The sequence below is a fragment of the Chiloscyllium plagiosum genome, unplaced genomic scaffold, assembly GCF_037043375.1.
Source record: "Chiloscyllium plagiosum isolate Xiang-an unplaced genomic scaffold, Cpla_swu_hap1 HiC_scaffold_12, whole genome shotgun sequence".
Taxonomy (NCBI): domain Eukaryota; kingdom Metazoa; phylum Chordata; class Chondrichthyes; order Orectolobiformes; family Hemiscylliidae; genus Chiloscyllium; species Chiloscyllium plagiosum.
The window spans coordinates 95,471,940-95,490,252 of record NW_028270150.1 but is presented as its reverse complement, the minus strand read 5'-3'; the positions used below and the strand labels follow the sequence as shown (position 1 = coordinate 95,490,252).

At 50.0% G+C, this 18,313-nt stretch overlaps 1 protein-coding gene across 1 annotated transcript in view; it reads left to right on the top strand.

The window, feature by feature from the left end:
• The window catches only part of LOC122554908 (collectrin-like), a 46,825-nt gene that overhangs the window by 15,704 nt on the left and 12,808 nt on the right, over positions 1 to 18,313 (top strand). Inside the window, exons 4-5 of the mRNA XM_043700298.2 lie at positions 10,369 to 10,479; positions 10,571 to 10,765. Of these exons, the coding sequence (XP_043556233.1) occupies positions 10,369 to 10,479; positions 10,571 to 10,765 (306 nt within the window). The remainder of the gene's footprint in view (positions 1 to 10,368; positions 10,480 to 10,570; positions 10,766 to 18,313) is intronic.

Below are 18,313 nucleotides of genomic sequence, written 5' to 3'. Positions count from 1 at the left end.
ATGTGCAAGCTACAGACAGTTACCGAGGATGGAATCGCATCCAGGTCCCTGGCACTGCGAGGCAGCAGTGCTAACCATTGAGTCATTGTGCTACCCAACACATCAATATTCTAGAGACAAAACTGATCATTAAAGTTACAATTTCACCTCTCTCCATCTTGTTAGAATGAACTCCTGCAGATACACTATTCTTCACCGTTTAAGTTGATGATGAACAGTACTGATTCAACTTAACAGGGATGGCAACAATTCGATTTGGAGTGACAGGAGAAGAGGACATTATAATGGGTGTTAATGAGCCCCCTTGAGTGGTTAAAGAGGAATGGGTGATTGGCTGAGGGGTGGTTGCTGAGAATGGCAAGATGCAGAATGACCTTTGAGGAAGGGTATTGATGCTAGTCTTGAATGATGGCGAGGCAGGGTGTGAAGTAAAAGCCTGGTCCCAGCACACATGTGCCAAAGAATCCATGGGTTACATTGTCAGTGGAAATCAGAATTGATGTTGTGGAATGATGGGAATTCAAAGGAAAAGTTTTAAGAGGATTTAATCATGAAGTTAAGCATAAAATGGCACCACAACATGAGACATGTCATTTTATTGGTACCCAGCTCACCTTCAGTGGCACTCATAGCAATAGCCGGTACTGCATTTTTACTGCATGTAGTCAGTCAACATCGAACCCAAACAATGTGTAATTCTGAGATTTTATCACAGTTGGTGTTGTAAATGAATATTAAGGCATCTATCTCACCAAGAACCCATAGAATATGAGTAGGGTGGCAGAGTGGCTCAGTGGTTAGCACTGCTGCCTCAAAGCACCAGGGACCTGGATTCGATCTCAGCCTCGGGCAACTTTCTGTGTGGAGTTTGCACATTCTCCCTTAATGTTGGCAGGGAGGGTTGCCCATACAAATCCCTGCCAACATTAAGTGCATTTCTCCAGTTGAGGATTGGCTTGACTATATCTGGGCTGGATTTGTTTGATTTTTTTCACTGTGGCCTGAGCCTTTCAATTTGAGTGGGGATTGCGTACGGTGTTGAATTTCCCCATTATTTATGAAGTGGCTAAATTCTTTGCTTGTGAACTAGGAGCCATTGTCACTCACCGTAAGGTAGGAATATGCATTTGAAAATCTTAGCAGTAATCACTGAAACCAGCTGGTCCACCTACCAATATTCAGAATAATAGTCTACAGCAACCAACCAGTCAGTTCCTATGAAAGTGAAGTGGTGTATTCTCAGCTTCATCCAAAGTCTACCTGGACTGTCATGAGTTATCAGCAGCTCTTTCACTTGCTTAGCTTGGTTCTTATTACAAGCATTGCACTGGCTGAGGTGCTTTTGTTGCACATCTTTGGTCAGTAAAACACATCTCTTGCTTTCTTCAGACTTGACTCCATTCTCAGTGGCTTGTTTGGATGCACTTTTGCATCTCACCTCTCAACTACTTTGCAATAATGACTCTATTTCTTTTGTACAATTTGCCATCTTGGTTGTAAATCACCTCTGTACGTCTAATACACTCTGATAGCAACGGGTGTGTCCTTGATGCTTTCTGGTCATCCTTTCATCACTTCTTGCACTGCTGCAGAGTTGCACTGTTTTGGGCTGCTTGTTTGATTTGAGCAAGCTACATGTCTGGTAGGTTCAATGTCTTTGCTGGGCTGACATGCTGATTTTCACACTGAACCTCACATTTTCACACTGAACCTCACATTTTCACACTGAATTTAGAGGTTGTCACACACAGTTGCAACATTGTCGATTTTCTTGATTTGCAAACATGCTGTCAAGAGCAGCACTCCCAATGTAGATCTGCTTCCCTTTGCTTCTGCCTGACATCCAATAGGATTTCTCTGGCATTTGAGTAACATTCTTTGCCCACTGCTTGGAGCGGGCAGCACCAATTGGCGGAAACTGCTTTGAAGTGGCTCATTGTTAACCCCAAACGTTGTTTTGTCTGCTGGAAGTAGGTATTGATGAAAATGTTGCGTTACAAGCAAAAGACAATGGCCAGGCACACTTTGTTCTTTCAAACGTAATGTGTTCCCTTTGAGCTAATGTTCTGGAACCAACTGCAACCAGTTGTCCTTACTGCATTAGAGTTGCTCCAAGCCCTGTCTCACTGGTATCACAGTAGATTTTGAAAAATCTCTTCTTCAAAGTCATAAAATGTAGCAGCTTATAGCTGTTCTGGTCTGCTCAATAAATCGATTGTAATGTCATAATTCTGCCATTGTGCATGGAAGAAATTCTAGTTTAGCTTCCTAAAGCGCGATATTTGAGCTGGAGTGATAACTGAAAAGCTTCAGCCATTTTCTGTATTTTAAGAATGGGTTGCTTCATTGTTCTCTATTTTTAATTTTTGTTTCCTAATGGAGTTCTGCGTGTGCCTATGTCAGTCGCTTGCTTTCTTAAACCTCTACATTACTCTGCTTCTTGTGTCAGATTTCAAATGTCCAACTCAGCAGAGAGTTTAATGCAAGGGGCTAAATTTTACTAGGAACCAGTGAGCTGTGAATTGCCTCGCATTTCTTGGAGGGTTTCCCCCACTGAGCCTGAGCAAGGTTTCTCCTTATGCTCTTTGCAGCTCACCTCAGGAACATGCCTCTCTGCACTCCACTTGCATGAAATCTCAGTCAGCAATAGCAGGCATACTCACCAGTGCCAGGATCCCTGATGCTACAGCCAGCGTTCAGTCCCAAACATGCACCAGACCCAGCACTGCCAAGTAGGAGTCTTATAGTGCAGGTAACAAGAGGGCAATGAAAGACAAATCATCAACCAATGGGTGGCCCAGTAGTTAGCACTGCTGCCTCTCTGTCACCATGGACCTGGGTTCGCTTCCACCCATGGGTGACTGCCAGTGTGGAGTTTGCCCATTCTGCCAGTGTCTGGGTGGGTTTCCCCCACGTGCTCCAGCTTCCTCCCACAGTTAAAGCTGTGCAGCTTTTGTGGATTGGCCATGCTAAATTGCCTGTACTGTTCGAGTGGATTTGGCCATGGGAAATGCAGAGTTGCAAGGTGAGTCTGGGTGGGATGGTCTTCAGAGGGTCAGTGTCGACTCGATGGGCTGAATGGCCTGCTTCCACACTGTACAGATTCTATGAAATGCTTCTGAGGGTACAGAGGCTGGCACTTCATTGTAAATTTGCAGGGAGCATTCATAAATGTATTGCCATGCAATGGTTACCCATCCTTCGTCTCATCCTGAGGGAATGTACTCTCTCTCTAATACTGAACATCTTCTCATTGTTCAATGTGGAAGCATCAGAGACAGCAAAACCTTCAAGTGGTTGGCAATCACCACTTTTATTCTGTAACAGCAAAAAATGTAGGAAATCCTAAACAAAGAGAAGGCTGTGCCAGCTTCCTTTTTCAATTCATTCATGATATGAGGGCGACTCCAGCATTTATTGCCCAGGGGGCAATTGAGGATAAACCACATCGCTGTGGGTCTGGAGTCACATGTAGGCCAGATCAGGTAAGGATAGCAGTTTCCTGCCCTAAAGGACGTTCATGAACCAGATAGGCTTTTTCTAACGATGGTTTCACACTCATCAATGAACTACTAACTCCAGATTTATCTTAGTGAATTCAAAGGCAGGATGCCATGGCAGGATTTGAACGCAGGTCCCCAGAACATTACATGGGTCTCTGGATTAATAGTCTGGTGATAATCCCCACCCCCACCCCCGCCCCCCCACGCCATCAGCTTCTTTCTGTGGACAGGCTTGTCTTTCAAGCAGCATCACTTTGCAGTTAATGAGTGTCCCGAGCATCTGGTTCACGTTCATTGGAGCCCCAGTGTCAATTAAGTCCCATCGTGTCCCTGCATTGGTCTAACATGCAGGTAGTGATGTTTTTCTGAATCAGTCTTCCTCCTTGGAAGACTACTCATGTTTCTCTCTCTCTCTCTCAGCTCTTCAGAGCCTTTCACACCCCCTCTTTGCCTGTCCCTGCTCTCCGGAGCACTGCATGCTGGGATTGTGCAGCATTCTCCGTCTGAGTTGCACCACGCAGCACCCCGCAGCCCACTCCAGGCATCAGAAACCTCACTGTTCTGGAGGTCCATCATCCCATTTCGTGATGCCCCGCCAAAGAGTGGTCTGCGTCGGGTCTGTGCTCGCCTTATTCAGGGATTTTGGAATGGAGTCATCGGCCCGTGGACGCAGAGAGTAAACCTTCACTCTCAAGAGTGCCGAGGGGGTGTAGACCTAATGGACAGAGTGCTTGCCACATCAGCCGCTGGCTCATTGATGTGGCACATTGCCACACAATAACATGTCCACCTCCATTGATTGATCGTTGTGGAAACTGAAAGCAATGAGCTTTTAGGCTATGGCTGAGGGGACAGGGTGCAAAAAGACAAGGCAGACATGCAGTCAGCTCACAATGCGATTGAGTGCTAAGACAATGGGTGAGGAACCCTAAATTTCAGCCCGGGTGTCTGGTAGCAGTATTAGAATGAAAGAACATCGAAGGACAGAATTCTATTGGCAGTGGTTCGGGGCTGTGCCATGATGACGCTGAAAGGTAGGTATGCGTCAGAGCCAACATTCATGGATATGGCACTCTCAGGTGGTTGGCACCCTGGGTTAATGGGGACTGTTGTCCAAGATGGAGGAACAAGTAGCTGGAGTCCCGTCCCGGTTGGGAACAGTCGCCATTTTGTTTCTCTCTCCAGCAGGGTGGAGAATGGGAAATTGCATCGAAATGAGGCAGCATTAGACATTATTGAGAGGTCACCAGGTGCAATCAGGCCTGTCAGTGAGCTCCTCGCCTCGGCGCGCAGATCCTGGTTTGCGGAATTGAACTTGGTTTCTCCTCAGAGTCAAGAATCTTAATTTTCACAAATGACCCGATCATCATGCAGGGGCTGCTGGGAAGCCTTCACCCAAATGGACCTCTCCAGCCGCATGGTGGGGGGGGGGGGGGTCACATGACTATGGCAGACAAGGAGGGCCATTTGTATGTGACTGCATTTCAATCCAAAGGAACTTGGCCTGTTTCTTCACAAAACGTGGACACGAAAAAGAAGGTCGCACGTTTGGCTGTGGCTGCATTTTTAGATGCTTACCCAACTCTTAATCTTTGGCCTTGTTTTACAAAGCTTCCTTTATAGTCCAGGAAAGATCAAGGCTGTTCTCTTATAATTTTAAGAGCTGTGTTGTTTTCAGAGTTGACTATGGGTAATGAGCCAAGAAGTAGGATTTAACTGGATGTGCAGTGCAGCAGAAGTATGCACAAAGCAGGAAGCATTCATAGTTACTGCAAGTTACAGTCGGAGCTGTGAGATAAACCTCTGTGAGACTCTCACATACACAGAGCCTCTTTTTCTATATTTGCACACGACAGAATTTGGGATGTTCCCAACCTGTATCCGCTCAACCTCAAACAATGCTGGCGAGAGAAAAGGAGCACAGGGTTAACTTAAACTGTTGTCAACCTTCAAACATTCGCCCCATTCCCAAAGTGAAAAAAAAAATCCCTTGGATGCTCCTCCTGTTCAGTGTAAGAAAATGCAACTGCAGGGTGTGGTGCATTACGCCATTGTGTTTCACCAGTGTGCATCATGGAATGTCATTTGCAAGAGTTGAAATAGCATGGAAGTTGAAATAACTGCAGAGGGCCAGTATTCTGTCACTGAGTCACCCTTTATCGACATGTGCACTGTATATGGGCTCTGACCAGCCAGCTCAGAGCCAGTCCCTAGTATGAGGAGACTCTCTGAATCCCCTGTCTATAATCTGTCAGCCAAGGCTCCCTGATTGGCCCAGGTTAACAATCCCAATCAAGGATCTCATGGTCAATGAGATCCACCTCACCGTTATTCCAATCACTACATTCCTTCCCCTCCCCCAAGTTCGGCGATGTAGTCCTGTTCTTTCTCTTGTAGCTTCTCTTGGGACGTTTTCACCCCAGGTCTGGATCCTCCGACTCTGACTCGGACACGGGCGACGTGTACCAGACCGTAGCCCGGCTCTTGCACCCAGAGCATCTCGGGAGAGTTTCCTCCTCTTCTTCTGGCAATAGCAGCATCGATGCTGTATCCATCTTGGACTCTGAGGTTTACTCGATGGAGAGGGAGAACCCTCGGTTTCTGACAGGCCGTTCTGGCTGTTCTGAGGGGATGGGTGCGTTTTGCTTCTGCCCAGTTTGTGAGGTAACAGCTTTCATGTGTTTGTTCAGGACCGCCTCACCTGTCCCAACTTTGTAAGTCACGGGACCTGACGCCATGTCGAACTCGCCTCGTAACCATACAGGGCCATTTCCACGGCTCCGAAACCAAACGTTGTCCCCTGAAGTAAAGCGTCTGTCTCGCTTCGAGGAAGCTTGTGTCTAGCACTGACATTCCTGCTGCCGTTTCAGAGATCTTTACAGGGAGGCTAGGTAAACGCACAAGGGAGAGAGGAACAGAGACTGGTGAGGTGAGTGAGGTAGGCAGGGAGGAAGCTCAAGTGGAACGTATGCGCCACCATAGCCTATTTCAGTGCTGCCATTTTTAGCAGCTCTATCATCAGGTCCCTCAGGAGATTTGTACGCCATTTTACTTAACATTTGTGCATTTAGTCCTCTTTTCTCGTTGAGTGGGGAGATTCGGTCTCATGCCTCACCAGTTGGTCACATGTGTGCGTTGTAATTCAGTAATCCTCCAGGATTGACCCATTTTAACAAGCGTTAACGACTGCGGCTTCTGGCCAGACTTTGCCCGACTAAGTGACGGGAGGTTAAGTGGGGGTGAGCTGAATATGCCTGATTCCTGCTAACAACAAGTGACCCCATGGCAGAAGGTGTTCCTGAAGCAGTTTCTATCAGGGCCAGTTAAGCTTAGAATCAGAGGAGCCCACAGAGGAAACCGAGAGGCCATTCAGGTCTTTATACTTGTGTCAACTCTCCGAAAGAGCTACCTGATCAATCCAGTCCCCTTAAAACAAGCTCCTCTCAAATTCCACTCCCCAGCGCAACATTATAGTTATAGTGAAGATGGTTATAGCTTTGATTTCTCTGATGCTTTTGCTAAATGTTTTTTTTTTAAACGCCGTGTGAACAGCGTAATAAGTAGAGGGGACCAGTTGAGTTCAAGGAAGTGGACGAGTAGGATCATCCCAGTTGATCCCTTGAATCTGTTTTACCGTTGAAGTCATGGCTGACATTTATTTTAACCTCACTTTGATTCAGTGCCCCTCAATACCCCTGCTTATTCACCTCTAAGGTCATGGTTTTGATCAAACTCCCAGCCCCTAACAGATTTTGGAATGAAAACAATTTGAAGGCATGTTTCCTGGCATCAAATTGAATCTCAAATGTTTAGGTTATTCCATCCCCCACCACCTCTTCCCGTCTTCCCTCACCTCGTTCTGAACTACAATGGGAAATATCTCCTCTCTATCTACTCCCAAAACAAATCATCAGCCTAATCACCTCAATTAAATTACCCTTCAGCCTGCCATAATCTGCCACACTCTCTGATTCAATGCATTTTTTTTCTCATGGCCTAACTCTTTCAGCTTCAGCATCATTCTGCTAAATCTCTGCTCCATTCTCTTCAATCAAATATATCTCTCCAGAGGTGCTGTACCTCAACTGAATGACGTATTTTGTCTAATGAGAAATTTAGACAAAGGTAACATAATTTTCTCTTCTTTCGTATCCCTCTGTGTTTGACATAGACTCATAGAGATGTACAGCACGGAAACAGACCCTTCGGTCCAACCCGTCCATGCCGACCAGATATCCCAACCCAATTTAGTCCCACCTGCCAGCACCTGGCCCGTATCCCTCCAAACCCTTCCTATTCATATACCCATCCAAATGCCTCTTAAATTGTACCAGCCTCCACATCCTCTGGCAGTTCATTCCATACACGTACCACCCTCTGTGTGAAAAAGTTGCCCCTTCGGTCTCTTTTATATCTTTCCCCTCTCACCCTAAACCTATGCCCCTCTAGTTTTGGACTCCCCCACACCAGGGAAAAGACTTTGTCTATTTATCCTATCCCTCATGCCCCTCATAATTTTGTAAATCTCTATAAGGTCACCCCTCAGCCTCCGACACTCCAGGGAAAACAGCCCCAGCCTATTCAGCCTCTCCCTCTTGCTCAAATCCCCCAACCCTGGCAACATCCTTGTAAATCATTTCTGAACCCTTTCAAGTTTCACAACATCTTTCCTGTAGGAGGGAGACCAGAATTGCACGCAACATTCCAAAAGTGGTTTGAATTGGTTTTTGCTGCTGAACTAACATTGATAATTATGTATCGGTACACACTTCAGCAATGCTGCTAATTTAAATGTGTCTTCCTTTGTCGGCAGGTATTTAGATGTGCACTTGTGATGCCAAGGCAGACAAGGCTATGGGCTGTGTGCTGGGAAATGGGATGAGAATAGTTTGAAGGTTGGCTTTGACTCGTGTAGGTCTTTGTCTGTGTTATGCATCTCAATGATTCTAAGGCCTTGCCCCTTCCTAACCACATGCAACCCTGGTTTTAAGCAGTGCTGTCAAATGTAGGGGCAGGCTGGCCCCTAAACTCCCTAAATGGTAGTGAATGGGAAAATGTTGCTTCCTGCCAGGTCTAAAATGTGTTGCCTTCAGCACCTATTTAGGGTTAATTACCATCCCAAGACATCACCCCAACCCGAACACCACTCCCTTCTCCTTTTCTTGCAGATTGCTCCCTCTTGCCATCTTTTTCTAACCCTTTCATTCTGTTTTTCTGCTTGCGGACATAAGAGAAATTTCTAATTTATCTGAATACTTTTCCTTCAAGATGGCAGGCCCATTGGCTCCAAGCCTCCCGCATTCTTTATTTTGCTTTCTCTCCTCCTTGTCTTTATTTTCATTTACCTTCTGGTGTTCTGGAGAGAGAGAGAGAGAGAGAACAGCAACAGCAGTGGCACCATGGAGAGCAGCCCTGCCTCCTGAATGGTGTTCACTGGAGTTCCAGTGCAGGGAAGCAACTGTCGACCCAGTGCAGTGAGGCCTGGAGGTCCAGTACATGGATCAACTGTAGGGCTGGTGCGGTGTCAGCTGGTGGTCTGGTGTGTGGATTGCCTGTAGGCCCAGTGCAGTGTCAGCTGGTGGTCTAGTGTGTGGATTGCCTGTAGGCCCAGTGCAGTGTCAGCTGGTGGTCTAGTGTGTGGATTGCCTGTAGGCCCAGTGAAGTGTCGGCTGGTGGTCTGGTGTGTGGATTGCCTGTAGGCCCAGTGAAGTGTCGGCTGGTGGTCTGGTGTGTGGATTGCCTGTAGGCCCAGTGCAGTGCCGGCTGGTGGTCTAGTGTGTGGAGCGACTGTAGGCCCGGTGCAGTGTCGGCTGGTGGTCTGGTGTGTGGATTGCCTGTAGGCCCAGTGCAGTGTCAGCTGGTGGTCTGGTGTGTGGAGCGACTGTAGGCCCGGTGCAGTATCAGCTGGTGGTCTGGTGTGTGGATTGCCTGTAGGCCCGGTGCAGTGTCGGCTGGTGGTCTGGTGTGTGGATTGCCTGTAGGCCCAGTGCAGTGTCGGCTGGTGGTCTGGTGTGTGGAGCGACTGTAGGCCTGGTGCAGTGTCAGCTGGTGGTCTGGTGTGTGGATTGCCTGTAGGCCTGGTGCAGTGTCAGCTGGTGGTCTGGTGTGTGGATTGCCTGTAGGCCCAGTGCAGTGTCAGCTGGTGGTCTGGTGTGTGGATTGCCTGTAGGCCCGGTGCAGTGTCAGCTGGTGGTCCGGTGTGTGGATTGCCTGTAGGCCCGGTGCAGTGGCGGCTGGAGGTCTGCTGTGTGGATTGCCTGTGGGCCTGGTGCAGTGTCGGCTGGAGGTCCATTGTGCAGAGAAATGGCTGTGGGCCTGAGACCAACGTGGTCAGCGAGAACGTGAAGTATCGGTTCCTGGCATCTCTGGTGTCGAGAGCAGGAAGCCCAAGATTTCCCAGAGAGAGGGGCCAAAGCGGAGGAGATCGAGCCCTTGCACATAAGAAAGGCTATTGAACCTTTATTCCTTTATTAATCCACATACTAGGAAGTTAACTAACGGTAACTTTTAAACTTTATTTCATTATTTTTCTACTTGTACTAAGAAGAATGGCAAAGCTTTGTTTTTATCATTGTTTCTCTACATTGCCACTTTTACCTATGTTTTGTACCTAAGGTGGCACCTTGTTGGCGACATTGTGCACTTGTCACTGCCCACCTGTACTTGAGCACATATCACAATGAAGCTTAAAGCAAATTGAGTCCAATTAAATTAATGCATGAATTGTGCCTCTGGGCTTCTCTCCTTCCAGCTGTTCTTATCCACCTTACAGCGTAAACAGGAGCTCATGATATTGTAGCTGAAATTGAAAGGGTAATGACTTGACAGAGTAATAAAGCTGTTGACTTGTTTGTCACCTTGACAGTGTCTCCAACGTGCTCATATGTGAAGAAACGAAGAGGATCTCGTTCTACTTTGTGGTGACAAATGAAACCTCAGACGTCGTACGCAAGGATGAAGTGGAAAAGGCGATCAGGTATGGCTTTACATTGCAAAGTCAGAATCGACGGGGGCGAAATCTCCTTCCAGTAATGACTGCAGCTGATGTTGTGCTTTCAACATTTCAGAATGGTCAGACCGCGGTTCAATGATGCCTTTTCCCTGGATGACAAGACGTTGGAATTTGTAGGGATTGAACCCACCTTCGTCCCAGCCACTGAGCCAACAGTGACGGTCTGGCTGATTGTATTCGGTGTCGTCATGGGCTTGATTGTGATTGGTTTGATTGTGAATATCATCACTGGTTACAAAGAGAAAAAGAAGTAAGTATTTCAATGCATCCTTTCTTTTGCTTTCTCTTTCCAGGGTTAAATTAGTGAGTTGAAAGAATGGACTGATACTGCATCATGGTGGGACTTGAGTCCAATTCATAACAGCTCACTGAAATGGGCACATGGCCTCCATTGACACTGTGTATTCTGTGAATCTGCAAATGCTATCTGACACTGGATGGCCTTGTCCCTGAGGGCACTTAAACCTTCTGCATCATACCACCATTGGGCAGCTAGACAAATGGGCTATTTCGGGGTGGCATGGTGGCTTAGTGGCTAGCACTGCTGTCTCACAGTGTCAGGGACCAGGGTTCAATCCCAACCTTGAGCGACTGTGTGAGGTTTGCATACCCTCCCCATCTTTACATGAGTTCCCTTCGGGTGCTGTGGTTTCCTCCCACAGTCCAACAATGTGCGGTTTAGGTGGATTGGCAATGCTGTAGGATCCAGGCTAAATGGAGCGGTCATAGGAAATGCAGGGATCAGGCAGGGGAGTGAGTCGGGGTGGGATGCTCTTCGGTCGATCAGACGGGCCGAATGGCCTGCTTCCACTCTGTAGGGATTCTATGACCTCTTGAAAAACATTTGGCATGTCCTGGACATTTCAAAGGAGCTGGTCCAAATTCACAGGACGCACTTCCATGGACAGGGGGCCCCAGTTGGAGGTTGCATGTAGAAAGAACCGACCGCGATGTTCGGGCATGTATTTCACTTTCAGCACAGAATTGCACTAGAGTATCTCAAGCCTGGTCGTAAACTTAGCTCCCAGTTCTACAGAGCATGTGTTGTTTGAGGGGCTTGGAGGAATCTGTGATTTCTGGACAATGCTTGTTTGAGTTGTTTTGATTCATTCACGGGATGAGGGCATCGCTGGCCAGGCAAGAATTGCCCAGAGGGTAGTTAAGAGCCAGCCGCATTGCTGTGGGTCTGGAGTCACATGTAGGCCAGAACGGAGAAAGATGGCAGTTCCCTTCCTTAAAGGGCATCAGTGAGTCAGCTGGGTTTTTCCTGACAATTGACAAAAGAGTCACAGCGATCATTAGACTCCGAATTACAGATTTCCATCTCATGCTTGAATTCAAATGCTACCATCTGCCACTTCAGTCGATTGTTCTCTCATGTTCCCTTAGCGTTGACAGGAAAGTCAACAAGACCCATTTTTTTTAACTCTAGAAATGAAATGGAACATGTTGAGTAGGTGGGTGGTAGAGAACTGGGGAAGTCTTGTTCCGAAATCGTGGCCAGGATCAAGTGGGACTACAGCACGGGTGTTATCTAAAGACCTGAAGTACAGCGTGGGAAAGTGTGAGGCCGTGCACTTTGGTGGTTAGAATAGAGGCATGAACTACTTACTCAATAGGGAGGAAAGTCTGAAGTGCAAAGAGACTTGGGAGTTCTAGTCCAGGATTCTCTCAAGGTAAACTTGCAGGTTGAGCCAATAGTTAGGAAGTCAAATGCAATGATGCCATTTATTTTGAGAGGATTTGAATATAAAAGCAGGGATGTACTTCTGAGGCTCTATAAGGCTCTGGTCAGACCACATTCAGACAAATGTGTGCAGTTTTGGGCCCCACATCTCAGGAAGGATGTACTGGCCCTGGAGCATGTTCAGAGGAGGTTCATGACAATGGTTCCAGGAATGAAAAGCTTAACATGTGAGGAATGTTTGAGGAGTCTGGGTCATGGAGTTTAGAAGAATGAGGGGGGATCTAATTGAAACTTAGAGAATACTGAAATGGCCTGGACAGAGTGGATGTTGGGAAGATGTTTCCATTGATAGGAAAGACTAAGACCCGAGGGTACAGCTTTATATTAAAGGGAAGACCTTTTCGGAAAGGAGATAGGGAGAAAGTTCTTCAGCCAGAGAGTGATGAATCGATGGAATTCATTGCTACAGAAGGATGTGGAGGCCTGGTCATTAAGTATATTGAAGACTGAACTAAATAGGTGACCGAGTATTAAGGGGAGAATGGGGTTGAGAAACTTACCAGGCATTATTGAATGGTGGGGCAGACTCAATGGGCTGAATGGCCTAATTTCTGCTCCTGTGTCTTATAGCCTTATATGTGTGGTCCAGTGTTATCACCTGCAAATGAATAGGGTTGGAACAACCAATGCAGGCAGGATGGAATGAGAGATATGTTGGTCAAGCGAGATTACTCAGTCCTAGTGAGGACAGAAAGCTGCCTTCCTGCTTGTCAACACCCTGTTGATCAATTGCAACAATGATTTCTATTTTTTTTAGCCCAGAGTTAAATCAAAGCCAATTTAAAAATGTTGTTAAACTGGATCGAAATGAAGGAGACAATTATAAAGGTTTCTTGAGTAAGAGGAATTTTATTACCTACTAACCCTGAGAAAAGTAATTAAAAAAAGACATTAAACACACACCCCCCACAAACACACCGCACACACCACACACCACACCACACACACACACACACACACCCCACACACACACACCCCACACACACACACCCCACACACACACCCACAACACAACACACACCCTCCCACACACACACACCCCACACACACCCTCCCACACACACACCCCACACAAACACCCACAACCCAACACACACCCCACACACACACACCCCACAAACAAACCCCCCCCACACACCCCACACATGCACCCCCCCCACACACACACCCCACACACACCCCACACACACACACACCCCACACACACACACCCCACACACACCCCACACACACCCTCCCACACACACCCCACACACACCCTCCCACACACACACCCCACACAAACACCCACAACCCAACACACACCCACACACACACACACCCCACACACACCCTCCCACACACACACCCCACACAAACACCCACAACCCAACACACACCCCACACACACACACCCCACAAACAAACCCCCCACACATGCACCCCCCCCCACACACACACACCCCACACATGCACCCCCCCCACACACACACCCCACACACGCACGCCCTCCCACACACACCCTGACACACACCCTCCCACACACACACCCCACACACACACACCCCACACACACACCCCACACGCACACCCCATACACACACCCCACACAACCCACACACACACCCACAACCCAACACACACCCCACACACACACACCCCACAAACAAACCCCCCACACACACCCCACACATGCACCCCCCACACACACACACCCCACACACACACACCCCACAAACAAACCCCCCACACACACCCCACACATGCACCCCCCACACACACACACCCCACACACACACACACTCACAACCCACCCACACACCCCACACACACACCCACAACCCACACACACTCACACACACACACCCCACACACACACCCGACACACATGCCCACAACCACACACACTCACACACACACATACACATCCCCCACACACGCACCCCACACACACACACCCCACAAACACACCCACAACCCTGCCCCACACACATACACCTCACACACACACCCCCACACACTCACTCCCCCACACGCACACCCCATACACACATCCTACACACACCCCACACACAACGCACACACACCCCACACACACCCCCCCCACACAAACACCCCACACACACACACCCCACACAACCCACACACACACACACACCCAACACACACACCCCCCACATACACAACCCCCCACACACACCACACACACCCCCCACACACACCCCACACACAACCCCCCACACACACACCCCACACGCACACCCCATACACACACCCCACACAACCCACACACACACACACACACCCAACACACACACCCCCCACATACACAACCCCCCACACACACCACACACACCCCCCACACACACACCCCACACGCACACCCCATACACACATCCCACACACACCCCACACACAACCCACACACACCCCACACACACAACCCTCCACACACACACCCCACACACACACCCCACACACCCCACAGACATAACCCACACACACATACCCACACACCCCACACACACACCCCACACACATACCCCACACACACCCCACACACACACACACACACCCCCACACACATCCCACACACACACCCCACACACACACACCCCACACACACACAGCCCACACACACACCCCACACACACACACCACATACACATCCCACACAAACACACACACCGCGCACACCCACACACACCCCACACACACCCCACATACACACTCCACACACACCCCACACACACACATACCCACACACACACATACACACACACCCCACACACACACCCCACACACACACACCCCACGCACACATACACATACCCCACACACACACCCCCACACACACATACCCCACACACACCCCACACACACACCTCCCACACACACCACACACACACCACACGCACCCCACACACACACCTCACACACACACCACACACACACACCCCCCACACACCACACACACACACCCCACACACACAACCCACACAGACACATAGACACACACACCTCAAACACACCCCCCCACACACACACGCCCCCCACACACACACCACACACACACCACACACACACACACCACACACACACCCCACACACACACCACACACACACACCACACACACACCCCACACACACCACACACACACCCCACACACACCCCACACACACAACCCACACAGACACACACACACACACACCCCAAACACACACCCCCACACACACACGCCCCCCACACACACACCACACACACACCACACACACACACACCACACACACACCCCACACACACACCACACACACACCACACACACACCCCACACACACACCACACACACCCCACACACACACCTCACACACACACACCACACACACACCCCCCACACACCACACACACACACCCCACACACACAACCCACACAGACACACACACACACACACCCCAAACACACACCCCCACGCACACACCACACACACACACACCACACACACACCCCACACACACACCACACACACACCACACACACACCCCACACACACACCACACACACACCCCACACACACACCACACACACACCACACACACACCCCACACACACACCACACACACCCAACACACACGCCCCACACACACGCCCCACACACACACAACCCACACACACACCCCTCACACACACACACAACCCACACAAACCGCACACACACATCCCACACACACACACACCCCACACACACACACACACACCCCAACACACACTCCACACACACACCCCCCACACACCACACACACACACCCCACACACAACCCACACAGACACCACACACACACACCCCAAACACACACCCCCACACACACACGCTCCCCACACACACACCACACACACACCCCACACACACCCCACACACACCATACACACACCCCACACACACACCACACACACTCAACACACACGCCCCACACACACGCCCCACACACCACACACACACCCCACACACACACACCCCACGCACACACAACCCACACACACACCCCTCACACACACACACAACCCACACAAACCGCACACACACATCCCACACACACACACACACACACCCCAACACGCACTCCACACACTCACACCACACACACACACAAAGACACACACACACACCCCCACACACACACCCCCACACACACACACGCCCCACACACACACCCCAACACACACTCCACACACTCACACCACACACACACCCACACACACATACACACACACACCCCACACACACACACCCCACACACCACACACACACACCCCACACACCACACACACACACACCCGCCCCACACACACACACCACACACACCCAAACGCACCCCAACACACACACCCACACACACACATACGCCAACACACACACACACCCCAACACACACACACACACACCCACACACCACACACACATGCCCCAACACACACCCACACACACCCCAACACACACAAACACAACCCACACACACACGCACACACCCCACACACACACACACACAACCCACACACACACTCACACACACACCCACACACACACCCCACACACATACCCACAACCACACACATTCACACATACGCCCCACACACACACACTCCACACACACACCCCACAAACACACCCACAACCCCACACACACACCTCATACACACACCCCACACACTCACCCCCCCACACGCACACCCCACACACACACCCCACACACACATACACACCCCACACACACACGCCACACACACACCCCACACACACCCACCCCACACAACCCACACACACACCACACACACATCCACCCACCCACACCCCACACACACATACGCACCCCACACACACACCGCACACACACACCCCACACACATACACACCCCACACACACACCCCACACACACACACCCCACACACATACACACCCCACACACACATACACACACACCCCACACATACACCCCACACACACACCCCAATATGCACCCACACACACGCTCCACACACCACACACACACCCCACACACCCCACGCACACACAACCCACACACACACCCCTCACACACACCCCTCACACACATACACAACCCACACAAACCCCACGCACACACCCCCCCCACACACACACACCCCCACACACACACACACCCCACACACATACACACCCCACACACACACCCCACACACACACGCACACTCACCCCAAAACACACCCACACACACACCCCAACACACACTCACACAACCCACACACACACACACACATCCCACACACATACACCCACAACCCACACACACACTCACACACAGACACCCCACACACACACACCCCACACACACCCCACACACATACCCACAACCACACACACACACCCCCCCCACGCACACACCCCACTCACACACCCCACAAACGCACCCACAACCCCCCTCATACACACCCCCCCACACGCACATCCCACACACACCCCACACACACATACACACCCCACACACGCACGCCACACACACACACCCCACACACACCACCCACACACACACACCCCAACACACACTCCACACACTCACACCACACACACACATATACACACACCCACACACCACACACACACCCCAACACACACCCATACACACACCCCAACACACACACACACCCACACACACACAACACACCCACACACACACACACACCACACACACAAACCACACACACACCCCACACACACCCACACAAACCCCACACACAACCCACACACATCCACACAAACCCCACACACACAACCCACACCCACCCCACACACACCCATACAAACCCCACACACACACAACTTACACAAACCACACACACACACCCCAAACATACATGCAACCCACACACACACCCTCACACACACCCCACACACACACACAACCCATACACACCCCAAACACACACACCCACACACACACACACAAACCCCACACACACAACCCACACAAACCCCCACACACACACAACCCCCCACACACACACCCCACACACACACACCCCACACACACACCCCA